At 30.8% G+C, this 22,391-nt stretch overlaps 1 protein-coding gene across 4 annotated transcripts in view; it reads right to left on the bottom strand.

Annotated features, from left to right (window-relative positions):
• The window catches only part of Snrk (SNF related kinase), a 74,976-nt gene that overhangs the window by 31,412 nt on the left and 21,173 nt on the right, over positions 1-22,391 (bottom strand). For all 4 annotated transcript variants that reach the window (XM_089096258.1, XM_089096261.1, XM_089096259.1 and 1 more), the window contains exons 4-7: positions 19,544-19,766; positions 11,092-11,233; positions 4,023-4,232; positions 58-168 (exon numbers count right to left, since the gene is read on the bottom strand). In XM_089096258.1, the coding sequence (XP_088952384.1) occupies positions 58-168; positions 4,023-4,232; positions 11,092-11,233; positions 19,544-19,766 (686 nt within the window). The remainder of the gene's footprint in view (positions 1-57; positions 169-4,022; positions 4,233-11,091; positions 11,234-19,543; positions 19,767-22,391) is intronic.

Below are 22,391 nucleotides of genomic sequence, written 5' to 3'. Positions count from 1 at the left end.
TTTCCCATTTAAATCAAATTAATTTTTATTTCAATAAATAAGTTAAAATATATTTACCTGTAAGAAGGAATTGGGGGTTGATATTCACTCATTTGGGAACGAAGCTTTCGCTCTGCCAATAAGTAATAAGTTGCTGTTATATGGCTGTACTCATCTTTGCTTAAAGCACTGAAAAATAAAATAGGCTTCTTTTACTAATTTAATCTGAATAAAACAAATATTTTGAATTCTGTATGCCTAGGAATAAGATCATCAGGCCGTGACAAGAAATAGAACAAATGAAACTTATATTATTAAATTAAAAATAAAAATATGAGCATCTTGATAACAAATTATATTTAGATAAAACTGCAAACATTTACTCTGCAAATCCTACAACCTTTACAACGAAACTAGAAACTCTAAAGCTATACAATTTTCGTATATATCTTGAGGAATCTTTTAAGCCGCTTATTAGCATTTCCACATTCGGTCAAACTTTTTATCATCCACACTAGTAGAAATTTACTATACAAGCTTTTTTTTATCTATTTTTCTTTTTTCAGTCTTTTTTATGGTTTTTTTCCCCCACTGATTAAAACATTTTCTCTGTGGATATTTTTTTCACTTATTCTTGTTTCAAATTTTTGTTCAGAGCTAAACTATGTTATATTTAATGAATAGTAAGAAAAATCTTTGCAATTCTTAAAATTAAAAAAAAAATTATAATAAACAGCTAAATTTAGACGATTTTTTTCAGAGAGATTTTTTTTACATAATCTCTTCACCTATTTCTAACTGAACGACGTAGGTATCTGATTTTTTTTGTGCGTGTGTGTTACTATTTATTTGTAATCTTAATAGAAATAAAAGTGCAAAGTTTTTAAATCCATCATTATAATATGTCTTCTCATAAAAGGCCCCATGGGCCTCAGTAGGTCAAATAGTTGGCAGTTCTGGGACACATTAACTCTTTTCAAATACACTCCTCAATGCTATCAGGAATCATGGAATATTAGTTGAGTATCAACAGAAGCTCAACCACCACACTGGTCAGATACAATTCCTAATATCCATTTTGGAGGTGGAGGGGGTGTAGGAAATTCAACAGAAAACAGGCAAATTATATAGAAAATATGAAATTATCAAGGAAAATATTTTGGTTTTGAGGTGAATGAAGGGCTGACCAAAGTCAATTATCTCCCTTCATACGGGTCTGACGAAAACGTTGCTACTCAAACTGCAAACCAGTTTATTGTTTGTTTATAAAATTAAAAACGTTTTTAAAAGATTTTAATTAACTTGGTCTGTAAGTCAGAACAAAGAGGAGAAAGTCGTATCAAGCATTTTACTAACAGTTAACCCCGTTACAGTACCTTTCGGCTGTTTTCAAGGACTGGACACAGTCTCGGCTTCCTTGACTGTTAATGCATTTCATTTGAGTTGGGCAATCGATAATTCATTACTAGATTTTCAAAAGGTAAATAAAATTCAACTAATGTTTATAAATAAACTAAGGTAAATAAAATAATGTTTGAAAATTCTATATTAAAGGTATGATCGCTTAAAGTTCGCTGATGATTTATCCATACTGGAGCTGGATGAAAAGAGTGTTTCAAGCAAGGCGGATAGAATAATGGCGAGTTTATCACGCCAAGCTGAGGAGGGCAAAATGATCGTCAATAGTGAAAAATCGCTCGTATTAACTTTTTCTGAGGGACAATTCATCCCTTTTACAGATCGTTTCAGGTTGCAGGATCATGGATATCAAACTCTTAGGAATATATGTCACACCTGACCTGAAGTAGGAAAAACAGACACAGGAGATGATCAAGAAGACAAACCTGGGTATCATTTCTTTAAAACTCCTTGCTCGTTATGGTGTCCCAATCCCTACCTATTGTCTATTTCCTTCCATTTATCCGACCGCTGGAAGAATGTGTTAGTCCCATTGGGCATGACGGTCTGACTTCAGACCAGAAGGAACGCCTGGAAAGGATCCAATACCTAGTCTTCTGGTAGTGTCTAAATCTCCCAAAGTCCCTTATTGCTCTCTTTTAAAACAATTTTCCCTTACAACTCTTTCGACACGCCGGATGCATTGTGTTTTAAATTTGGTGTCGGTACTTTGGCAAAACCACGGCTTAGTGAAATCCTCCGCTCTGAGCATCTCCCTTCGCACCGACGTCTACCACGACAAGTAACTCAACCGGCACAAGCACGGCATATGCGTTACGCACGTAGTTTTGTTCCATCGTTCGTCAAGATTTTTAATACTTCACTCACTCGTCAATAATTGTACATATTCATTTGCTTTAATTCTTTATTCTTTTTATTCGTTTTGTTTTTTAAAGTTTTTTTCTTTAATTTGAGCTTGGAGTTGTTTTTCTTTTCTTTTTTCTTTTTTTTTTACAGATAGTTGGATAATTCGATGTCTTAGGTTTTAATTTGACTCTGTGGTATTTCGAATCAAAGTATAAATTTATATGACGATGGCTATGGGTGTGATTTTTATATGTTTAGTGCCTTATTTTTTATTATGACAAGAACTGCCGCTGATCGGCATGACCGTGTAAGGCGTTTGACAATAAAATTGTTTATCATTATTATCGTTACATTAGTAGATTAGATTAAGGGTGGATGGCAAGTCGAATAAAGAAAATATAGAAAAACTTCACGAAGAAAAAACGCAAGGAGATCGCCTTAAGTAGTGGAATTTGGTGTCTAGCAGCATATGGTTTTTGGTTGACCTTCAAATTCGAAAAGCGTAAAGAGAAGTGAATTAGCGGATATACAGGGGCGGATTAAGGGGGCAGATTTAGGGCACACTACCCCCTGCCCCCCCCCCCCTGAAGGTCAAAAGTTGCACTAATTATACCGGGGGAGGGGCTAAAAGTACTGACGTGGATGCCCAAGTTTCAATGTTGCCACCCCGTCCTCACCCAAACATTAATTATGCATTCCTCCCGTTTGGATGCATAATAAATTATGGGATATAAGGTTAACCTACTGAGGGGCGGGGGAGGGGGCAAGGCAAAGATGTAGGATTCCATCACGCGTGTCTATTTTTCATATTCTTTTTACAGAACCGGGGGGCCGGGGGAGGCGACCCCGTCTCCCCAAGATTTTTCTGGCGCCCTCATTCCGTTCTTTTTTCTAAAAATACACTTAATCAATATGGTAAATTATTGGAATTAAAATTGGAAGTAATAGAAGGAAATTATAGAATTTGGAAAGGAAAAGATAAGCAAAGAAACCATAACAATAAAAAAATATCATAAGTTTGATAACAATATGTAGCCTACAGAAAAAGGATCAGTAACTTATTCGGAACATTTAAAATTCATTAAGATAAGTTACCTATCAGAAGTTATGAATTATCGCATACACTTAGAAAAAGGATGGAAACACCCACAATAAAAGGGGGGGGATCTTGATGTTAATAAACCATGATTAGCTATGTAGTATATGTCTATTTGTATTTCAAATGGCGGAAATTCTTGTCTCTCACTTAGACCAGCTCACGAAAAATTTCGGGTCATACCAACTGCTGTTATTTTTGTTTCTTATAAGTACTAGTTTAGATTTGAAGATTTATCTTACATTTATTGTGCAAATAATCTGGTAAAATATAATAATAAACAAAAATATAAAACACAAAAACGAAATAAACGGATTGAAAATTCACTAAAGACGAGAAACAACTTTTTACCATAGAACAATCCATGATGCTTTAGACGCCAATTTGATTTAAACTAATCTAGAATATGCTTAAAAAGTTCCCCAATTTAAGCGGATAAATTATAAATTTATAAATTATTTTATAAATTATAAATTAAAACAAGCTAGTAGCGGGTAAGTTAACACAAGCTGGATTGTTGGTGCGTTAAAGCCAAACCAGTAACAAACCTTCTCTTTGCATTTTCGATACTTTTTTTTAATGAACTTGGTCAAATTGTCCTCTGATAGTCCAATTGACACTAGCAAAGGCATGAAACAACATCAAACATCTGACAAACTGAACTTCATTTATAGTGACTTACTCGATAATTTCTTCTTTTGACGAAATCCCACCGTTCACCATTCTATTGATAATTATTGCCTGCTCTTCTTCGTTAAGTTGTTCTCTTGATATCAAAGGGAGATTCTCAAATATTGATATATTAGAATCTATGCAAAGCCAAGGGTTGGTAGCTACCTCTTCCAGAGTACATCTCTTATCAGGGTCCCGTTGTAACATTCTATCTATTAGTCTGAAAGCAATATTTTTGTTAAATGATGGCTCTGATTAGTCGTTATTACAACTAGTTTTTTACACTTTAAAATTATTTAGTTAAACTGATACCTACAAACAAGAGAGGGGGTAACAAACCACCCCAGAAATATAAACGGACTCCTTGAGAATTTCTGGGCCTTAAAATCTGCAAGAAATCCCCCCCCCCCCAACTACCGTTACGCTTAGATTTCATGCAGTTATAAAACAAGTTTCGAATATCAAATTTTAACAATCCTATCTTGCTTATTGCATTAGCAAGCCTGAAACAGAATTGTGAGTACAAAAAAGTCTGGAATGATATTCTTACATTAGTTCTTATTGAACTACGTTTCCCTGTTTCGGCTCGAGAAGGACTGTCATCAACTCTGTCAAGTCTGGAAAACCAGATGGACCCTTCTTAGAAAAGTAGGATGAAACACCAGCCAAAGAGCAGGCTCAGTTTTCAGACCCATCGGTGTCAGAACCAGCTCGAAGGATTAATAATATCTTCTACGTTTCTTGTTACGAATTCGCAATTCGTATTATGAGTAAGCTTATCATTGCTAATCCCATTTTTATGTAAAACAAGTGTCTGTAAAAAACGCTCGGTTATTGCAGCTAAGCAATATTCCATGGGCAATAATCCATGGGCTGCAATATTGATCCAGTGGCTTTTTCTTTCTTTCTCTTTTCTATTGAAGTGGTTGTTCCCCAAACTTGTACCCCCATAGATTTTGGAAAATACAGTTTCCCCCCTAAATTTTCGTTAATTGACCATAATTAGGTTAAGCTCAATTAGTTATTGCAGCTTATTGACAGTTATTACTGTTTGGACTAACTATTACTGTAAGTTTCAAATTTTTTAATTGTCTTGGACGAAAATTCTCGGTTCTTACTAGCGTCTTTGTATGCATTCTTTTCTAGGTACCGTCTGAGGCCGCAATTGAGTTGTGTACGTTATTTATTCTTTCTCTGCTACGCCATTTTTTACGAGTTCTAAAATAAATAATAATAACGACATTGCAACTAAAAACGTAAACAAATAATAATAATAATATAAAACATAAAATATTAATAAATTTAAGTAATAATATAAGCATCCATATAATATAATAATAAAATAATAAAATATTAACAAACAAATAAATAATAACAATAACGATACATTAATCAGTCGTCACTGGATATACCGAAAGTTAATGTGGCTTTAATATCAGTGACACTCTCTCCCCAAAGAGAAAAAGAGAAAATAGTTTCCTATGATTCCGTGGTTAAAATTGTATGCACTAATTTCATTAATGCATGTTTGTGACTAATTTACTAATCCAATTAAATTATTCTCCAAGCGTATACGAAAAGGAGAAGCCAATAAGCCGGTTTTTCTTTAAGAATGATTGGTTCCTATGTAAAATTTCAAGCCTCAGCGCGTAAAACAGCTCTTCCCATTTAATCTGCCTTCAGCGGTCCAGTGTATATTACCCAGGAACGTGTATTTTGGCAGAAACTTTCTCAAAATGCCTTTGAAACCAACTTGAGACTTCGAAACCTACTTTTAATTCCTAAAAACATCTAATAATAACATTGCACAACTAATTACCGATTTTCATATATGTATTGAAATAAACTAATTTAAAATTAGATTCTTTAAAATTTAGTGTTACAAAGGTGAATCAAAGTTCCACGTTCAAGATAAGTCTGACTTGTCTACCCGTGAAAAAATCGAATGTCGCTTATGTTTATTCTTTGTTAAATGTTCTCCGGAGCACTTGCATCTCGATCCAGGTTTTTATAATGGTTGAGATAGGGAATGATCATACTGTGTTATATTTATACAGAGTGGGGTAAACTCTGCACTTCTCTAGGACTCCACCTTATTAAGAACAATTTTTGGTATTAAAAACAGAGAGTTAATTCAAAAAATTTTATGCCAGCAATTGGATTGATGCTGTGCTTGGTAATACTAATAAGTTTTATTTCCATAATGAGCCTTTTAATTCATAAATGAGTTTTATTTTCCGGGGAGTGGATCTCTTATTGTTGAATTATGCGGATGCTATTTTAAACACGAGCCTGCCTTTCTAGACTCATTTAAAGACTTTCTAGACTCCTTTTTAAACACGAGCTGTTGCCTTTCTAGACTCATTTAAAGACTTTTTAGACTCCTTTTTTAAATCGAGCCGTTGCCTTTCTAGACTCATTCAAAGACTTTTTAGAGTCATTTATAAACACGAGCCGTTGCCTTTCTAGATTCATTTAAAGACTTTCTAGACTCATTTATAAACACGAGCCGTTGCCTTTCTAGAATCATTTAAAGACTTTATAGACTCATTTTTAAACACGAGCCGTTGCCTTTCTAGACTCATTTAAAGACTTTCTAGACTCATTTTTAAACACGAGCTGTTGCCTTTCTAGACTCATTTAAAGACTTTTTAGACTCCTTTTTAAAATCGAGCCGTTACCTTTCTAGAATCATTCAAAGACTTTTTAGAGTCATTTTTAAACACGAGCCGTTGCCTTTCTACATTCATTTAAATACTTTAGAGACTCATTTTTAAACACGAGCCGTTGCCTTTCTAGAGTCATTTAAAGACTTTCTAGAGTCATTTTTAAACACGAGCCGTTGCCTTTCTAGACTAATTCAAAGACTTTTAAGTCATTTTTAAACACGAGCCGTTGCCTTTCTACATTCATTTAAAGACTTTCTAGACTCCTTTTTAAACACGAGCCGTTTCCTTTCTAGACTCATTTAAAGACTTTTTAGACTCCTTTTTTAAAACGAGCGGTTGCCTTTCTAGACTCATTCAAAGACTGTTTAGAGTCATTTTAAAACACGAGCCGTTGCCTTTCTATATTCATTAAAAGACTTTCTAGACTCATTTATAAACACGAGCCGTTGCCTTTCTAGATTCATTTAAAGACTTTATAGACTCATTTTTAAACACGAGCCGTTGCCTTTCTAGATTCATTTAAAGACTTTCTAGACTCATTTTTAAACACGAGCCGTTGCCTTTCTAGAATTATTTAAAGACTTTCTATACTCCTTTTAAAACACGAGCTTTTGCCTTTCTAGAATCATTTAAAGACTTTATAGACTCCTTTTTAAAATCGAGCCGTTGCCTTTCTAGACTCATTCAAAGACTTTTTAGAGTCATTTTTAAACACGAGCCGTTGCCTTTCTAGATTCATTTAAAGAATTTATAGACTCATTTTTAAACACGAGCCGTTGCCTTTCTACATTCATTTAAAGACTTTCTAGACTCATTTTTAAACACGAGCCGTTGCCTTTCTAGACTCATTTAAAGACTTTTTAGACTCCTTTTTTAAATCGAGCCGTTGCCTTTCTAGACTCATTCAAAGAATTTATTGAGTCATTTAAAAACACGAGCCGTTGTCTTTCTAGACTCATTTAAATAATTTAGAGACTAATTTATAAACACGAGCTGTTGCCTTTCTACACTCATTTAAAGTCTTTATAGACTCCTTTTATAACACGAGCTGTTGCCTTTCTAGACTCATTTAAAGACTTTTTAGACTCCTTTTTTAAATCGAGCCGTTGCCTTTCTAGACTCAATAAAAGACTTTATAGACACATTTTTAAACACGAGCAGTTGCCTTTCTAGATTAATTAAAAGACTTTCTAGACTCATTTTTAATCACGAGCCGTTGACTTTCTACATTCATTTAAAGACTTTCTAGACTCTTTTTTAAACACGAGCCGTTGCCTTTCTAGACTCATTTAAAGACTTTTTAGACTCCTTTTTTAAATCGAGCCGTTGCCTTTCTAGACTCATTCAAAGACTTCTTAGAGTCATTTTAAAACACGAGCCGTTGCCTTTCTAGACTCATTCAAAGACTTTTAAGTAATTTTTAAACACGAGCCGTTGCCTTTCTAGATTCATTTAAAGACTTTCTAGACTCATTTTTAAACACGAGCTGTTGCCTTTCTAGACTCATTTAAAGACTTTTTAGACTCCTTTTTTAAATCGAGCCGTTGCCTTTCTAGACTCATTCAAAGACTTTTTAGAGTCATTTTAAAACACGAGCCGTTGCCTTTCTAGACTCATTCAAAGACTTTTTAGTCTAATTTTTAAACACGAGCCGTTGCCTTTCTAGACTCATTTAAAGACTTTTTAGACTCCTATTTTAACTCGAGCCGTTGCCTTTCTAGACTCATTAAAAGACTTTTTAGAGTCATTTATAAACACGAGCCGTTGACTTTCTAGATTAATTTAAAGAATTTCTATATTAATTTTTAAACACGATCCGTTGCCTTTATAGATTCATTTAAAGACTTTCTAGACTCATTTTTAAACACGAGCCGTTGCCTTTATAGAATCCTTTAAAGACTTTATAGACTCCTTTTAAAACACGAGCTGTTGCCTTTCTAGACTCATTTAAAGACTTTTTAGACTCCTTTTTTAAATCGAGCCGTTGCCTTTCTAGAATCATTCAAAGACTTTATAGAGTCATTTTTAAACACGAGCCGTTGCCTTTATAGATTCATTTAAAGACTTTATAGATTCATTTTTAAACACGAGCGGTTGCCTTTCTACATTCATTTAAAGACTTTGGAGACTCCTTTTTAAACACGAGCCGTTGCCTTTCTACACTCATTTAAAGACTTTCTAGACTCATTTAATAACACGAGCCGTTGCCTTTCTAGATTCCTTTAAAGACTTTTTAGACTCCTTTTAAACACGAGCTGTTGCCTTTCTAGACTCATTTAAAGACTTTCTAGACTTGTTTTTAAACACGAGCTGTTGCCTTTCTAGACTCATTTAAAGACTTTCTAGACTCCTTTTTAAACACGAGCTGTTGCCTTTCTAGACTCATTTAAAGACTTTCTAGACTCATTTTTAAACACGAGCCGTTGCCTTTCTAGACTCATTTAAAGACTTTCTAGACTCATTTTTAAACACGAGCCGTTGCCTTTCTAGACTCCTTTAAAGACTTTCTAGACTTTATTTTAAACACGAGCCGTTGCCTTTCTAGACTTCTTTAAAGACTTTCTAGACTCCTTTTTAAACACGAGCGGTTGCCTTTCTAGACTCATTTAAAGACTTTTTAGACTCCTTTTTTAAATCGAGCCGTTGCCTTTCTATAATCATTAAAAGACTTTTTAGACTCATTTTTAAACAAGAGCCGTTGCCTTTCTAGATTCATTTAAAGACTTTCGAGACTAATTTATAAACACGAGCGGGTGCCTTTCTAGATTCATTTAAAGACTTTCTAGACTCATTTTTAAACACGAGCCGTTGCCTTTCTAGACTTCTTTAAAGACTTTCTAGACTCCTTTTTAAACACGAGCTGTTGCCTTTCTAGACTCATTTAAAGACTTTTTAGACTCCTTTTTTAACTCGAGCCGTTACCTTTCTAGACTCATTCAAAGACTTTTTAGAGTCATTTATAAACACGAGCCGTTGTCTTTCTAGATTCATTTAAAGACTTTAGAGATTCATTTTTAAACACGAGCCGTTGACTTTCTACAATCATTTAAAGACTTTATAGACTAATTTTAAAACACGAGCCGTTGCCGTTCTAGAATCATTTAAAGACTTTGTAGACTTGTTTTTAAACACGAGTTGTTGTCATGCTAAGTATATCAGAAACTTCGATATACTTAGCACGGCGTATAAAAAGATCGGTCTCACATTTGATACTCACATTTACAAAAGTAAAATTGTTGGGCTTTGCAGAAGAGGAGCGAATTCATGCGACCGTGTTGTCAAGTTTGGTGATGATGATGTTATTTTATCCAATTCTATTGTTTATTTAGGAATCCCTATTGGGTCGAGTATGGTTTTTACACGTGCTCTACAGATAAATTATATTGGAGATAAGGCAAAGTAAGCGTATAGCGTTCTATCACAAAGGAAAAAAAATATAACCGGCAGATTGGAGCTCGGCTATACAAAGCTTTGGTTATATCCGATTTTCTAGCTATGTCTCCATTTTGGAATATCTTTTCCGAAAGTGACAAAAGACAGCTGCGCTCAGATTATTATAAATAAGCAAAGTTTTCGCTTAATTTACGACCATGGACAAGGAATGCGTCGGTGTCGGGTCAGTTCGGCGTTGCCGACTTCACTGCAGCTCTCATTAGGCGTCAGACAGAATTCTTAAAGTCAGTTGAGTCTAGTAGCCTTGCCATCGTGATTCGTCCTTAAGTGTCTGTGTGTATTTATATAGTACCTAAGATTTTGCTCAATTTTGTTTATTTATTTACTCCATTTGTGGTCTTGTACCGTTTTTCGAATGGGCAATAAATTTATTTATCCATCTAATACGGGGCCAAGGAATCGATCTCCATTGCAACAATATTGGGCGACAAGGTTGTTACTTGTCCCTGCAAAAAAAAAGACCCAGTAACTGAAACTTCTGAAGGCTTTGAATCAATAATTTCTGTTCTTTGTAAGTTACAAGTTCACTCTTTACTTCCTTGATGAAAACTATGTTTTTAAATTAACCTTTGTCCGTTTTTAGTCAAAAATAATTTTTTTAAAATTGCATCCACCTGTTCATCCTACCAAGACAAAGCCATAATAAAATCCGGTTTGTTACATTAAACAATTTAAAACTTCTCTTTGGCTCTCAATGAGAGAACTCCTTAAGGGTAAAAAGCGGTTATCAGATGTCAACTACGTCATTGAGGGTAGATATAAATTGTTTTCACCATCTGTTATTTTGAATTTCAAGCTGGTATTTGAACATCGTGAATTAGATTTCAAAAGTTGTTAAGACTACCTTATGTTAAGACTCTGGAGAATATTTAACCTTATTCATTTGGTTTAAAGGATTAAAGTAAACGGATTAAGTAAAGTAACGGATAAAGAAAAAGGATCAGAGAAAACGATTACCCTTTACATTCAGGTGAAACGTGATTTGGCACAGTGTATTTGGCATCCATTATTTTGGTCAGTGTTTCACTATCATTTGCTTCTTGAAAAGGGGGTCTACCACACACGAGCATATATAATACTACACCCAATGACCAGATATCTGAAAACATTAAAACTTAATAAGAGTTCATTTCATAAGCAAATACAGATAGATATATGTTTAACGCTTTGAATATACAAAGGTCAACACTACAAAAAGAAAAAAAAACAAACTCCTTCAATATTATTTCCAGCACTCACCCCCTCCCCTATGAAAACCTGTCTCTATCTGTCATTAAAAACACCCCCTACCCTATGAAAACCTGTCTCTATGTGTCATTAACAACACCCCCTCCCCTATAAAAACACCCCCACCCCTATAAAAACCTGTCTCTATGTGTCATTAACAACACCCCCTATCCTATGAAAACCTGTCTCTGTGTGTCATTAACAATATGATATATTTCTACCATTCCACAATCTTTTGATCCTATTACTATACGAACCACTCATTTGGCCAAATACTACTATAACATAATTATTTATTTAAATCCTGTAACTCAGGACAAAGGACCATTAAGTGAAGCAGATCCTTGCCACTGTTTCCGCACATCGGGCAAGAGTAAGGGCACTCCATCACCCTTCCCTTCATTAAATATTTCTTTCTTTCTCCAAGTGTTAGAAAATTACCCCTCCCTGGCATATCCTACTTCATTTCTTCGCTATTTAAATCTACTTCAATCACATCTCTAGATCTCCTTTCATTGCCGGTAAAATCCAAGGGAAATCAAGGCTGTGACCCCACGCTGCCATTTCTGAATCTATTTTTCTTCCAATAAATCCTTTCACTACTTTCCCCACATTTCCATCTCCAGTAATTTAAATATACGCATACGTACGATGACAATATTTCAATTTGCCCTAAATCTTTTTCAGATGATTTTTTGTTTTTAGTATTACCTATATACTATTATTAATTTTTTACTAACTATTCTTGTTGTAAAATATAATTCTAAGTCAACGCCTACCTCTGCTTCTCGTATAAGCGCCTGCGTTTGACAGTGTACAAGTGCAATGGTCTAGAATCGCGACACATATGTAAAAAAAAACAAAAAAAATAAGAAGATATGCATGCAAGTGTTTCTAGGTAGATTCTCAAAAAGAGAATAAAAAAAATAATAATAATAAACAGCGGAAAGTGGGATCCGAATTCATTTTTACTTTTAGACAAATTTTGAACATTCAAATTCTGTTTTTACTTATTTTACTAAATTTACTCACCGAGTCTTTGTTTTGCGACAATTTTACAACACAACCAGGGAGACAGCCTGCATCTCCTTTAAGAGATATATGTCTAGTCTTTCAGCCAATGGTTGGCTAGGCAACCAGAAAGATGAATGAAAATGTATCAAAATTTTCGACTTCTTTAAACACCTTTTTCCTAAATAAAAAAAAGTCGCTCTTCTTATTTAATTTCTATCTCTTAAAACTTATTTATTCGTTCTTTTTTTTTCTTTCTTCATATATAACTTCTTTAAACACTTTTTTCCTCAATAAAAAAAAATTTGCTCTTCTTATTTAACTTCTTTCTCTTAAAACTTCTGTCTTCTTTCTCTTTTTCTTTCTTCTTCTTGAAACAATTTTTTCCTCAATAAAAAAAGTCGCTATTTAACTTCTGTATCTTAAAACTTCTTTCTTCTTTTTCTTTCTTCTTTCTTAACTTATTTAAACACTTTTTTTCTCAATAAAAAAAAGTCACTTTTCTTATTTAACTTCTTTATCTTAAAACTTCTTTCTTCTTTCTCTTTTTTTCTTTCTCTCTTTTCCTCATAAGTTGATCTTCTTATTTAACTTCTTTCTCTTAAAACTTCTTACTTCTTTTTCTTTCTTGTTATTTAACTTCTTTAAACTATTTTTTCCTCAATAAAAAAAAGTCACTCCTCTTATTTAACTTCTTTCTCTTAAAACTTCTTTCTTCTTTCTTTTTTTTTTCTTTCTTTATATTTAACTTCTTTAAACACTTTTTTCCTCAATACAAAAAAGTTGCTCTTCTTATTTAACTTCTTTCTCTTAAAACTTCTTTCTTCTTTCTCTTTCTTATTATTTAACTTCTTTAAACAAATTTTTCCTCAATAAAAAAAGTCGCTGTTTAACTTCTTTCTCTTAAAACTTCTTTCTTCTTTCTCTTTCTTCTTTTTTAACTTCTTTAAACACTTTTTTCCTCAATAAAAAAAGTCGCTCTTCTTATTTAACTTCTTTATTCTTTCTCTTTTTCTTTCTTCTTATTTAACTTCTTTAAACACTTTTTTCCTCAATAAAAAAAGTCGCTCTTCTTATTTAACTTCTTTCTCTTAAAACTTCTTTCTTCTTTCTCTTTTTTTTCTTTCTCTCTTTTCCTCATAAGTTGATCTTCTTATTTAACTTCTTTCTCTTAAAACTTCTTACTTCTTTTTCTTTCTTCTTATTTAACTTATTTAAACACTTTTTTCCTCAATAAAAAAAAAAGTCACTCCTCTTATTTAACTTGTTTCTCTTAAAACTTCTTTCTATTTTTCTTTCTTCTTATTTAACTTCTTTAAACACTTTTTCCTCAATAAAAAAAAGCCGCTCTTCTTATTTAACTTCTTTCTTTTTTTTATTTCTTCTTATTTAACTTCTTTAAACACTTTTCCTAAATACAAAAACAGTCGCTCTTCTTATTTGACTTCTTTCTCTTAAAACTTCTTTCTTCTTTCTATTTTTCTTTCTTCTTATTTAACTTATTTAAACACTTTTTTCCTCATTAAAAAAAAGTCGCTTTTAGTATTTAACTTCTTTCTCTTAAAACTTCTTTCATGTTTCTCTTTCTTATTATTTAACTTCTTTAAACACTTTTTTACTAATAAAAAAAAGTCGCTCTTCTTATTTAACTTCTTTCTCTTTTTCTTTCTTCTTATTTAACTTCTTTAAACACTTTTTTTCTCAATAAAAAAAAGTCGCTCTTCTTATTTAACTTCTTTCTCTTTTTATTTATTCTTATTTAACTTATTTAAAAACTTTTTTCCTAATAAAAAAAGTCGCTCTTCTTACTTAACTTCTTTCTCTTAAAACTTCTTTCTCTTTTTCTTTCTTCTTAATTAACTTCTTTAAACACTTTTTTCCTCAATAAAAAAAAGTCGCTCTTCTTATTTAACTTCTTTCTTCTTTCTTTTTTTTTTGCTTTCTTCTTATTTAACTTCTTTAAACACTTTTTTCCTCAATAAAAAAAGTCGCTCTTCTTATTTAACTTATTTCTCTTAAAACTTCTTTCTTCTTTCTATTTTTCTTTATTCTTATTTAACTTCTTTAAACACTTTTCCTAAATACAAAAACAGTCGCTCTTCTTATTTGACTTCTTTCTCTTAAAACTTCTTTCTTCTTTCTCTTTTTCTTTCTTCTTATTTAACTTCTTTAAACACTTTTTTCCTCATTAAAAAAAGTCGCTCTTCTTATTTAACTTCTTTCTCTTAAAACTTCTTTCTTCTTTCTGTTTCTTCTTTCTTCATATTTAACTTCTTTAAACACTTTTTTCCTCAATAAAAAAAGTTGCTCTTCTTATTTAACTTCTTTATCTTAAAACTTCTTTCTTCTTATTTAACTTCTTTAAACACTTTTTTCCTCAATAAAAAAAAGTCGCTCTTCTTATTTAACTTCTTTCTCTTAAAACTTCTTTCTTCTTTCTTTTTTTTGCTTTCTTCTTATTTAACTTCTTTAAACACTTTTTTCCTCAGTAAAAAAAGTAGCTCTTCTTATTTAACTTCTTTCTCTTAAAACTTCTTTCTTCTTTCTCTTTTTCTTTCTTCTTATTTAACTTCTTTAAACACTTTTTTCCTAAATAAAAAAAAAGTCGCTCTTCTTATTTAACTTCTTTCTCTTAAAACTTCTTTCTTCTTTCTCTTTTTCTTTATTATTATTTAACTTATTTAAACACTTTTTTACTCATTAAAAAAATTAGCTCTTCTTATTTAACTTCTTTCTCTTAAAACTTCTTTCTTCTTTCTGTTTTTTTCTTTCTTTATATTTAACTTCTTTAAACACTTTTTTCCTCAATAAAAAAAGTCACTCTTCTTATTTAACTTCTTTCTCTTAAAACTTCTTTCTTCTTTCTCTTTCTTCTTATTTAACTTCTTTAAACACTTTTCCTCAATAAAAAAAGTAGCTGTTCTTATTTAACTTCTTTCTCTTAAAACTACTTTTTTCTTTCTCTTTCTTCTTACTTAACTTATTTAAACACTTTTTTACTAAATAAAAAAAATACGCTCTTCTTATTTAACTTCTTTCTCTTAAAACTTCTTTCATCTTTCTCTTTCTTCTTATTTAACTTCTTTAAACACTTTTTTCTCAATAAAAAAAAGTCGCTCTTCTTATTTAACTTCTTTCTCTTAAAACTTCTTTCTTCTTTTTCTTTCTTCTTATTTAACTTCTTTAAACACTTTTTTCCTCAATAAAAAAGTCGCTCTTCTTATTTAACTTCTTTCTCTTAAAACTTCTTTCTTCTTTCTGTTTTTATTTATTCTTATTTAACTTATTTAAACACTTTCTTCCTAAATAAAAAAATTCACTCTTCTTATTTAACTTCTTTCTCTTAAAACTCCTTTCTCTTTTTCTTTCTTCTTATTTAACTTCTTTAAACACTTTTTCCTCAATAAAAAAAAAGTCGCTCTTCTTATTTAACTTCTTTCTCTTAAAATTTCTTTCTTCTTATTTAACTTCTTTAAACAGTTTTTTTCTCAATAAAAAAAAGTCGCTCTTATTATTTTACTTCTTTCTCTTAAAACTTCTTTCTTCTTTCTCTTTTTCTTTCTTCTTATTTAACTTCTTTAAACACTTTTTTTCTCAGTAAAAAAAGTCGCTCTTCTTATCTAACTTCTTTCTCTTAGAACTTCTTTCTTCTTTCTATTTTTCTTTCTTAATATTTAACTTCTTTAAACACTTTGTTTCTAAATAAAAAAGAGTCGCTGTTCTTATTTAACTTGTTTATCTTAAAACTTCTTTCTTCTTTCTGTTTCTTCTTATTTAAATTCTTTAAAAACTTTTATTCTCAATAAAAAAATTAGCTCTTCTTATCTAACTTCTTTCTCTTATAACTTCTTTCTTCTTTCTATTTTTTTCTTTCTTCATATTTAACTTCTTTAAACACTTTTTTCCTCAATAAAAAAAAGTCTGTTTTCTTATTTAAATTCTTTCTCTTAAAACTTATTTATTCTTTATATTTATTATTATTTAACTTATTTAAACACTTTTTTCCTAATAAAAAAAAAGTCGCTCTTCTTATTTAACTTCTTTCTCTTTTTCTTTCTTCTTATTTAACTTCTTTAAACACTTTTTTTCTCAATAAAAAAAAGTCCCTCTTCTTATTTAACTTCTTTTTCTTAAAACTTCTTTCTTCTTTCTTTTTTTTCTTTCTTCTTATTTGACTTCTTTAAACACTTTTTTCCTCAATAAAAAAAGTCGCTCATCTTATTCAACTTCTTTCTTCTTTCTCTTTTTCTTTCTTCTTATTTAAATAATTTCTCTTAAAACTTATTTCTTCTTATTTAAATTCTTTAAAAAATTTTTTCCTCAATAAAAGAAAGTCGCTCTTATTTTTTAAATTCTTTCTCTTAAAACTTCTTTCTTCTTTCTATTTTTCTTTATTCTTACTTAAATTCTTTAAACACTTTTTTCCTAAATAAAAAAAAGTCGCTTTTCTTATTTAAATTCTTTCTCTTAAAACTTCTTTCTTCTTTCTCTTTTTCTTTCTTCATATTTAACTTATTTAAACACTTTTTTTATCAATAAAAAAAGTCGCTCTTCTTATTTAGCTTCTTTCTCTTTGCTTTATTCTTACTTAAATTAATTAAAAACTTTTTTTCTCAATAAAAAAAATAGCTATTCTTATTTGACTTGTTTCTCTTAAAACTTCTTTCTTCTTTCTCTTTTTCTTTCTTCATATTTAAATTCTTTAAACAATTTTATCCTCAATAAAAAAAGTATATCTTATTATTTAAATTATTTCTATTAGAACTTCTTTCATCTTTTTTTTCATATTTAACTTATTTAAACACTTTTTTCCTAAGTAAAAAAAGTCGCTCTTCTTATTTGACTTCTTTATCTTAAAACTTCTTTCTTCTTTCTCTTTTTCTTTCTTCTTATTTAAATTCTTTAAAAACTTTTTCCTCAATAAAAAAAGTCGCTATTCTTATTTGACTTCTTTTTCTTAAAACTTCTTTCTTCTTTCTTTTTTTTCTTTCTTCTTATTTGACTTCTTTAAACACTTTTTTCCTCAATAAAAAAAGTCGCTCATCTTATTCAACTTCTTTCTTATTTATCTTTTTATTTCTTCTTATTTAAATAATTTCTCTTAAAACTTATTTATTCTTATTTAAATTCTTTAAAAAATTTTTTCCTCAATAAAAGAAAGTCGCTCTTATTTTTTAACTTCTTTCTCTTAAAACTTCTTTCTTCTTTCTATTTTTCTTTCTTCTTATTTAACTTCTTTAAAAACTTTTTTCCTCAATAAAAAAAAGTCGCTCTTCTTATTTAACTTCTTTCTCTTAACTTCTTTCTCTTAAAACTTCTTTCTTCTTTCTCTTTTTCTTTCTTCTTATTTAACTTCTTTAAACACTTTTTTGATCAATAAAAAAAGTCGCTCTTCTTATTTAGCTTCTTTCTCTTTTTCTTTATAATTATTTAAATTAATTAAAAACTTTTTTCCTCAATAAAAAAATTAGCTCTTGTTATTTAACTTGTTTCTCTTAAAAATTCTTTCTTCTTCTTTTTTCTTTCTTCTTATTTAAATTCTTTAAACACTTTTTTACTCAATAAAAAAAAGTCGCTCTTCTTATTTAAATTCTTTCTATTAAAACTTCTTTAATCTTTTTTTTAATATTTAAATTATTTAAAAACTTTTTTCCTAAATAAAAAAAAAGTCGCTCTTCTTATTTAACTTCTTTCTCTTAAAACTTCTTTCTTCTTTCTGTTTTTCTTTCTTCTTATTTAACTTCTTTAAACACTTTTTTCCTCATTAAAAAAAGTCGCTCTTCTTATTTAACTTCTTTCTTCTTTCTCTTTTTCTTTCTTCTTATTTAACTTCTTTAAACACTTTTTTCCTCAATAAAAAAATTCGCTCTTCTTACTTAACTTCTTTCTTCATTTTTTTCTTTATTCTTATTTAACTTCTTTAAACACTTTTTTCCTCAATAAAAAAATGCGCACTTCTTATTTAACTTCTTTCTCTTAAAACTTCTTTGTTCTTTCTCTTTTTCTTTCTTCTTATTTAACTTCTTTAAACACTTTTTTCCTCATTAAAAAAAGTAGCTCTTCTTATTTAACTTCTTTCTCTTAAAACTTCTTTCTTCTTTCTGTTTCTTCTTTCTTATTATTTTGCTTCTTTAAACACTTTTTTCCTCAATAAAAAAAAGCCGCTCGTCTTATTTGACTTCTTTATATTAAAAATTCTTTCTTATTTCTCTTTTTCTTTCTTATTATTTAACTTCTTTAAACACTTTTTTTCTCAATAAAAAAAAGTCGCTCTTCTTATTTAACTTCTTTCTCTTAAAACTTCTTTCTTCTTTCTATTTTTCTTTCTTTTTATTTAACTTCTTTAAACACGTTTTTCCTAAATAAAAAAAAAATACCACTCTTCTTATTTAACTTCTTTCTTCTTTCTCTTTCTTCTTATTTAACTTATTTAAACAATTTTTTCCTCAATAAAAAAAATCGCTCTTCTTATTTAACTTCTTTCTCTTTTTCTTTCTTCTTATTTAAATTCTTTAAACAATTTTTTTCTAAATAAAAAAATTCGCTCTTCTTATTTAACTTCTTTCTCTTAAAACTTCTTTCTTCTTTCTCTTTTTCTATCTTCTTATTTAACTTCTTTAAACACTTTTTATCTCAATAAAAAAGTCGCTCTTCTTATTTAACTTCTTTCTCTTAAAACTTCTTTCTTCTTTCTCTTTTTCTTTCTTCTTATTTAACTTCTTTAAACACTTTTTTATCAATAGAAAAAAGTTGCTCTTAACTTCTTTGCTCTTAACTTATTTAACTGCGTCTAGAGCACATACAGAAGTTTCATGTTTGTTCCCCTGTTTTGTTCCCTCCCCCTTTTTATATGTTCTTTTTTAAGCTTTTTTAATATGTTTTATTCCATTCTTTTTTATTTTTATCAGTTTTATCTTTTTAACTTGCTGACATTTTGGAGTTTGTTAATTTTGACCAGGAATGATTTGTCATTCTGATATTATTGTCTTAGTATCGTTTACCAGTTTTTTAGTCGTTGTACTTTTTTATGACTCTTTTGCTTATATTTTCTTTTTATGGCTCTGAAAAACGAAATCTACCCTTCGATAAGAATTTTTTTGAAAATAAGTTTTTTATCTTATTTTTTAACTTAGATTCTTAAATAAAACTAATAAAAAAACTCCCGAAATACCTATAGCTTGTGCATCATAGGAGTCTCCCAGTAAAATTTCTGGAGCAGAGTAAGCTAGAGAGCCACATGAAGTCTCCAATTTCTCGCCAGGATGATACTTATTTGAGAATCCAAAGTCAGTTACTTTGACCACACCCAGCTTTTCAAAGAAGACAACATTCTCGGGTTTCAGGTCCCGATGAACGACATGCAATTGATGACAGTATGAGATTGCTTGTACTACCTACAAAAAAACAAGCTTAATTATATCCTTTATTATTGAGTAGTAAAATGGGGATTACCCTTCTTCCTCTTAAAAAGAATATAACACAAATAGAATAAATATTAAAGACGAGTGAGGTCCAATAACACGTAAAAAAAACTACAAAAGTTAGGTAATTGAAGACAGGCACGAACAAAAAGGGGGTAATGGGCCCATACCCCCCCCCTTCCCCCACCCTTGAAAAATGAAAAAATCAGGATTTGTATGGTTTTACCTATGAATCCCATAATAATTTTCCAATAACATTCGCATTTCATTTTTAAAAAAGAAAATTAAGTTTCAGAAAGTGAAGAAAATTCACTCAAATTCATTTTGAATTAGAAACCATCATTTTTCACATCAAAACAAATTGAACTTGTTTCCCTCAAAGAAGACAACATTTTCTGGTTTTAAATCCCAATGAATATCCTGTAATTGACGACCATATAAGATTACTTGTCGTTATTTGATTGTGCTTATTTCAAATAAAATTATAAAATTTTCTAAAATTTGAAAAAAAAAAACTAGTCCCATACAGAATTATTTTGTAAATAACATGCACAATAATTGGCGTTTAAATCCATCAACAAAATAGGGAAGTAGTCTTTACAAGCACGGATCCAGAACCTTAATTTGGAGGGCGGCAGTGCCAAAAGGAGAAAGTGTAACATTCCCCCTCCCTCTACAATTTTGATTAAAATAACTGAATTAAGGCCGGGTTCGCTATCGACGTAACGTAACGCAACGGGAGATCAACTGGCTCATTTTGCCGCAAGCGCAAGGCCTTGGGAAACTTTGTCGATGACGTTATTGCCACTAAACTTTGTCGAGGACGTGATAGCCACTACACATCGTCAGTATAAATATACCATCGGGTATAAGGTAAATCTATATTTATCTTAATATTCATCTATATGATATATGTCTATATTGGGTATATCTATATCTGGTAGTTCCTGGGAGTACTAAATAAGGAAAAATATAAAGCGGCCACTTCGACTAAGCGCAGATATAAATATCGGAAACTACTTATTTCGTAATGTTCAAACGAAAATAGCAGACACAGCAACTTTTGCAGCTGTCGAAAATTATAAATACGGAAAAAGTGACAAGTTCGACTACGATTAGGTGTACTAACAACTCATAGCAGTACCAAGCAGTTTAAGGTCAACACAATTGCCCGTGCTCCTCCTCCATTCCAATCTATTTAAAGCTTCACTCTTAAAACTCTTCCATAAAGTTCCAATTTCCTTTAAATCGTTTCTAACGACCACTTTCCACCCCACCTTGACCTGCCTTTCATTAAAGTAACAGAAAGTGGGAAAGAATATTCCTAAATTGTAATGCTTTATTGAAAATAAAATCGACTTTAGTTCCTATTGCAGCTACTGAGCATTATAAAAACGTAAATATGAAAGCAGACAATCTGTCTCAGGTATTTACTAAGGGCTGAAGACACTTTTCGTACTGAAAAAATTATAAACAACTTAAGGGTTGTCCAATTTTCTCAAATTTTTCACTTTGATCTGGCTTTTTTTTTTTTGCTTATATTTGAGTCATGACTCGGCACTGGGCCATAGGAAAATTTTATTTGGCTGCAAAAAAAATTGTATTATTTTGTAAACTTCGAAAGAATATATAAAGTTTCGAATTTCATAGAATCTCGTCAATCAAAAAGTGGGTGTCTTTCCAAATCATTTAAGGAAATATTAAATCTGAAGGAATAAATAATGCAGTTTAACATTACCACTTTTTTTCCATCAATTATTGTAGCCTCTCATGAGTTACTATGGCTTCGTAAGCTCATGGAGGTTTGTCTCGTTTTCATATGAGATTTTACATGGCAATGTAAATTCTTTTAATTTCAATACCGAAAAACTCCTATCTCGTCTATACGAAGCCCATGGATCAATACCAGCTACAGCAAGGCTGGGCGATAGACTTGCTACTTGTCCCTACAAAAACGACCCAGCAACTAAAACGCAAATTCGACACCCTATGCATCCACAAGGGCTCTGGAGAATCCTTATCTTATCTCGTAATATTAACTTTCATATAGTTGGCTGGAGCGGCACTTATAGTTGCTGGGAATAGTAAATATGGGACTCAAACTTCCATTATGTACTAAATAATGCAGCTGAACATTACTAGCTAGTTTTGCTGTGAATTACTATGGCCCAGTAAACTCGTGAACGGTCTCTCGTCTCTATTTAAAATTGAATATAAAAAGTTTTCAACTGAAAGTAAGAAGCAACATTAAAACGAACAGATATTATTCCGTATATGAGGGGGGATGCACCTTTCTCAACCCTCACCCTTAATGCTAAAGTCTCAAGCTTCTTTAACAATACATCTCATTCAAATTCAACAGCCCTTGTGTTTCAAGAGTTGTTCTGGAAGAATTATGACAAAAGTCAGACTATTCCTATTTTGCATAAAAATGGGGATAGTAGGTAAGAACTTAAAATTTCTATAGTAGAGTTCTCTGAAATGCCGAATTTGACGGTGTAATTTTCATTAATATCGCTTGACTTTTGGGGGTGTTTTTCTCAGGCTTGTATGTTCTAATGGGTAACAACAAACTTAATGAATCTTACATAATTAGAA

Source organism: Artemia sp. Qi Xiang Cuo, chromosome 11 (genome assembly GCF_049724085.1).
Source record: "Artemia sp. Qi Xiang Cuo chromosome 11, ASM4972408v1, whole genome shotgun sequence".
Taxonomy (NCBI): Eukaryota; Metazoa; Arthropoda; class Branchiopoda; order Anostraca; family Artemiidae; genus Artemia; species Artemia sp. Qi Xiang Cuo.
The sequence above is the reverse complement of the archived record's forward strand: the minus strand, read 5'-3'. Positions and strand labels throughout refer to the sequence as shown.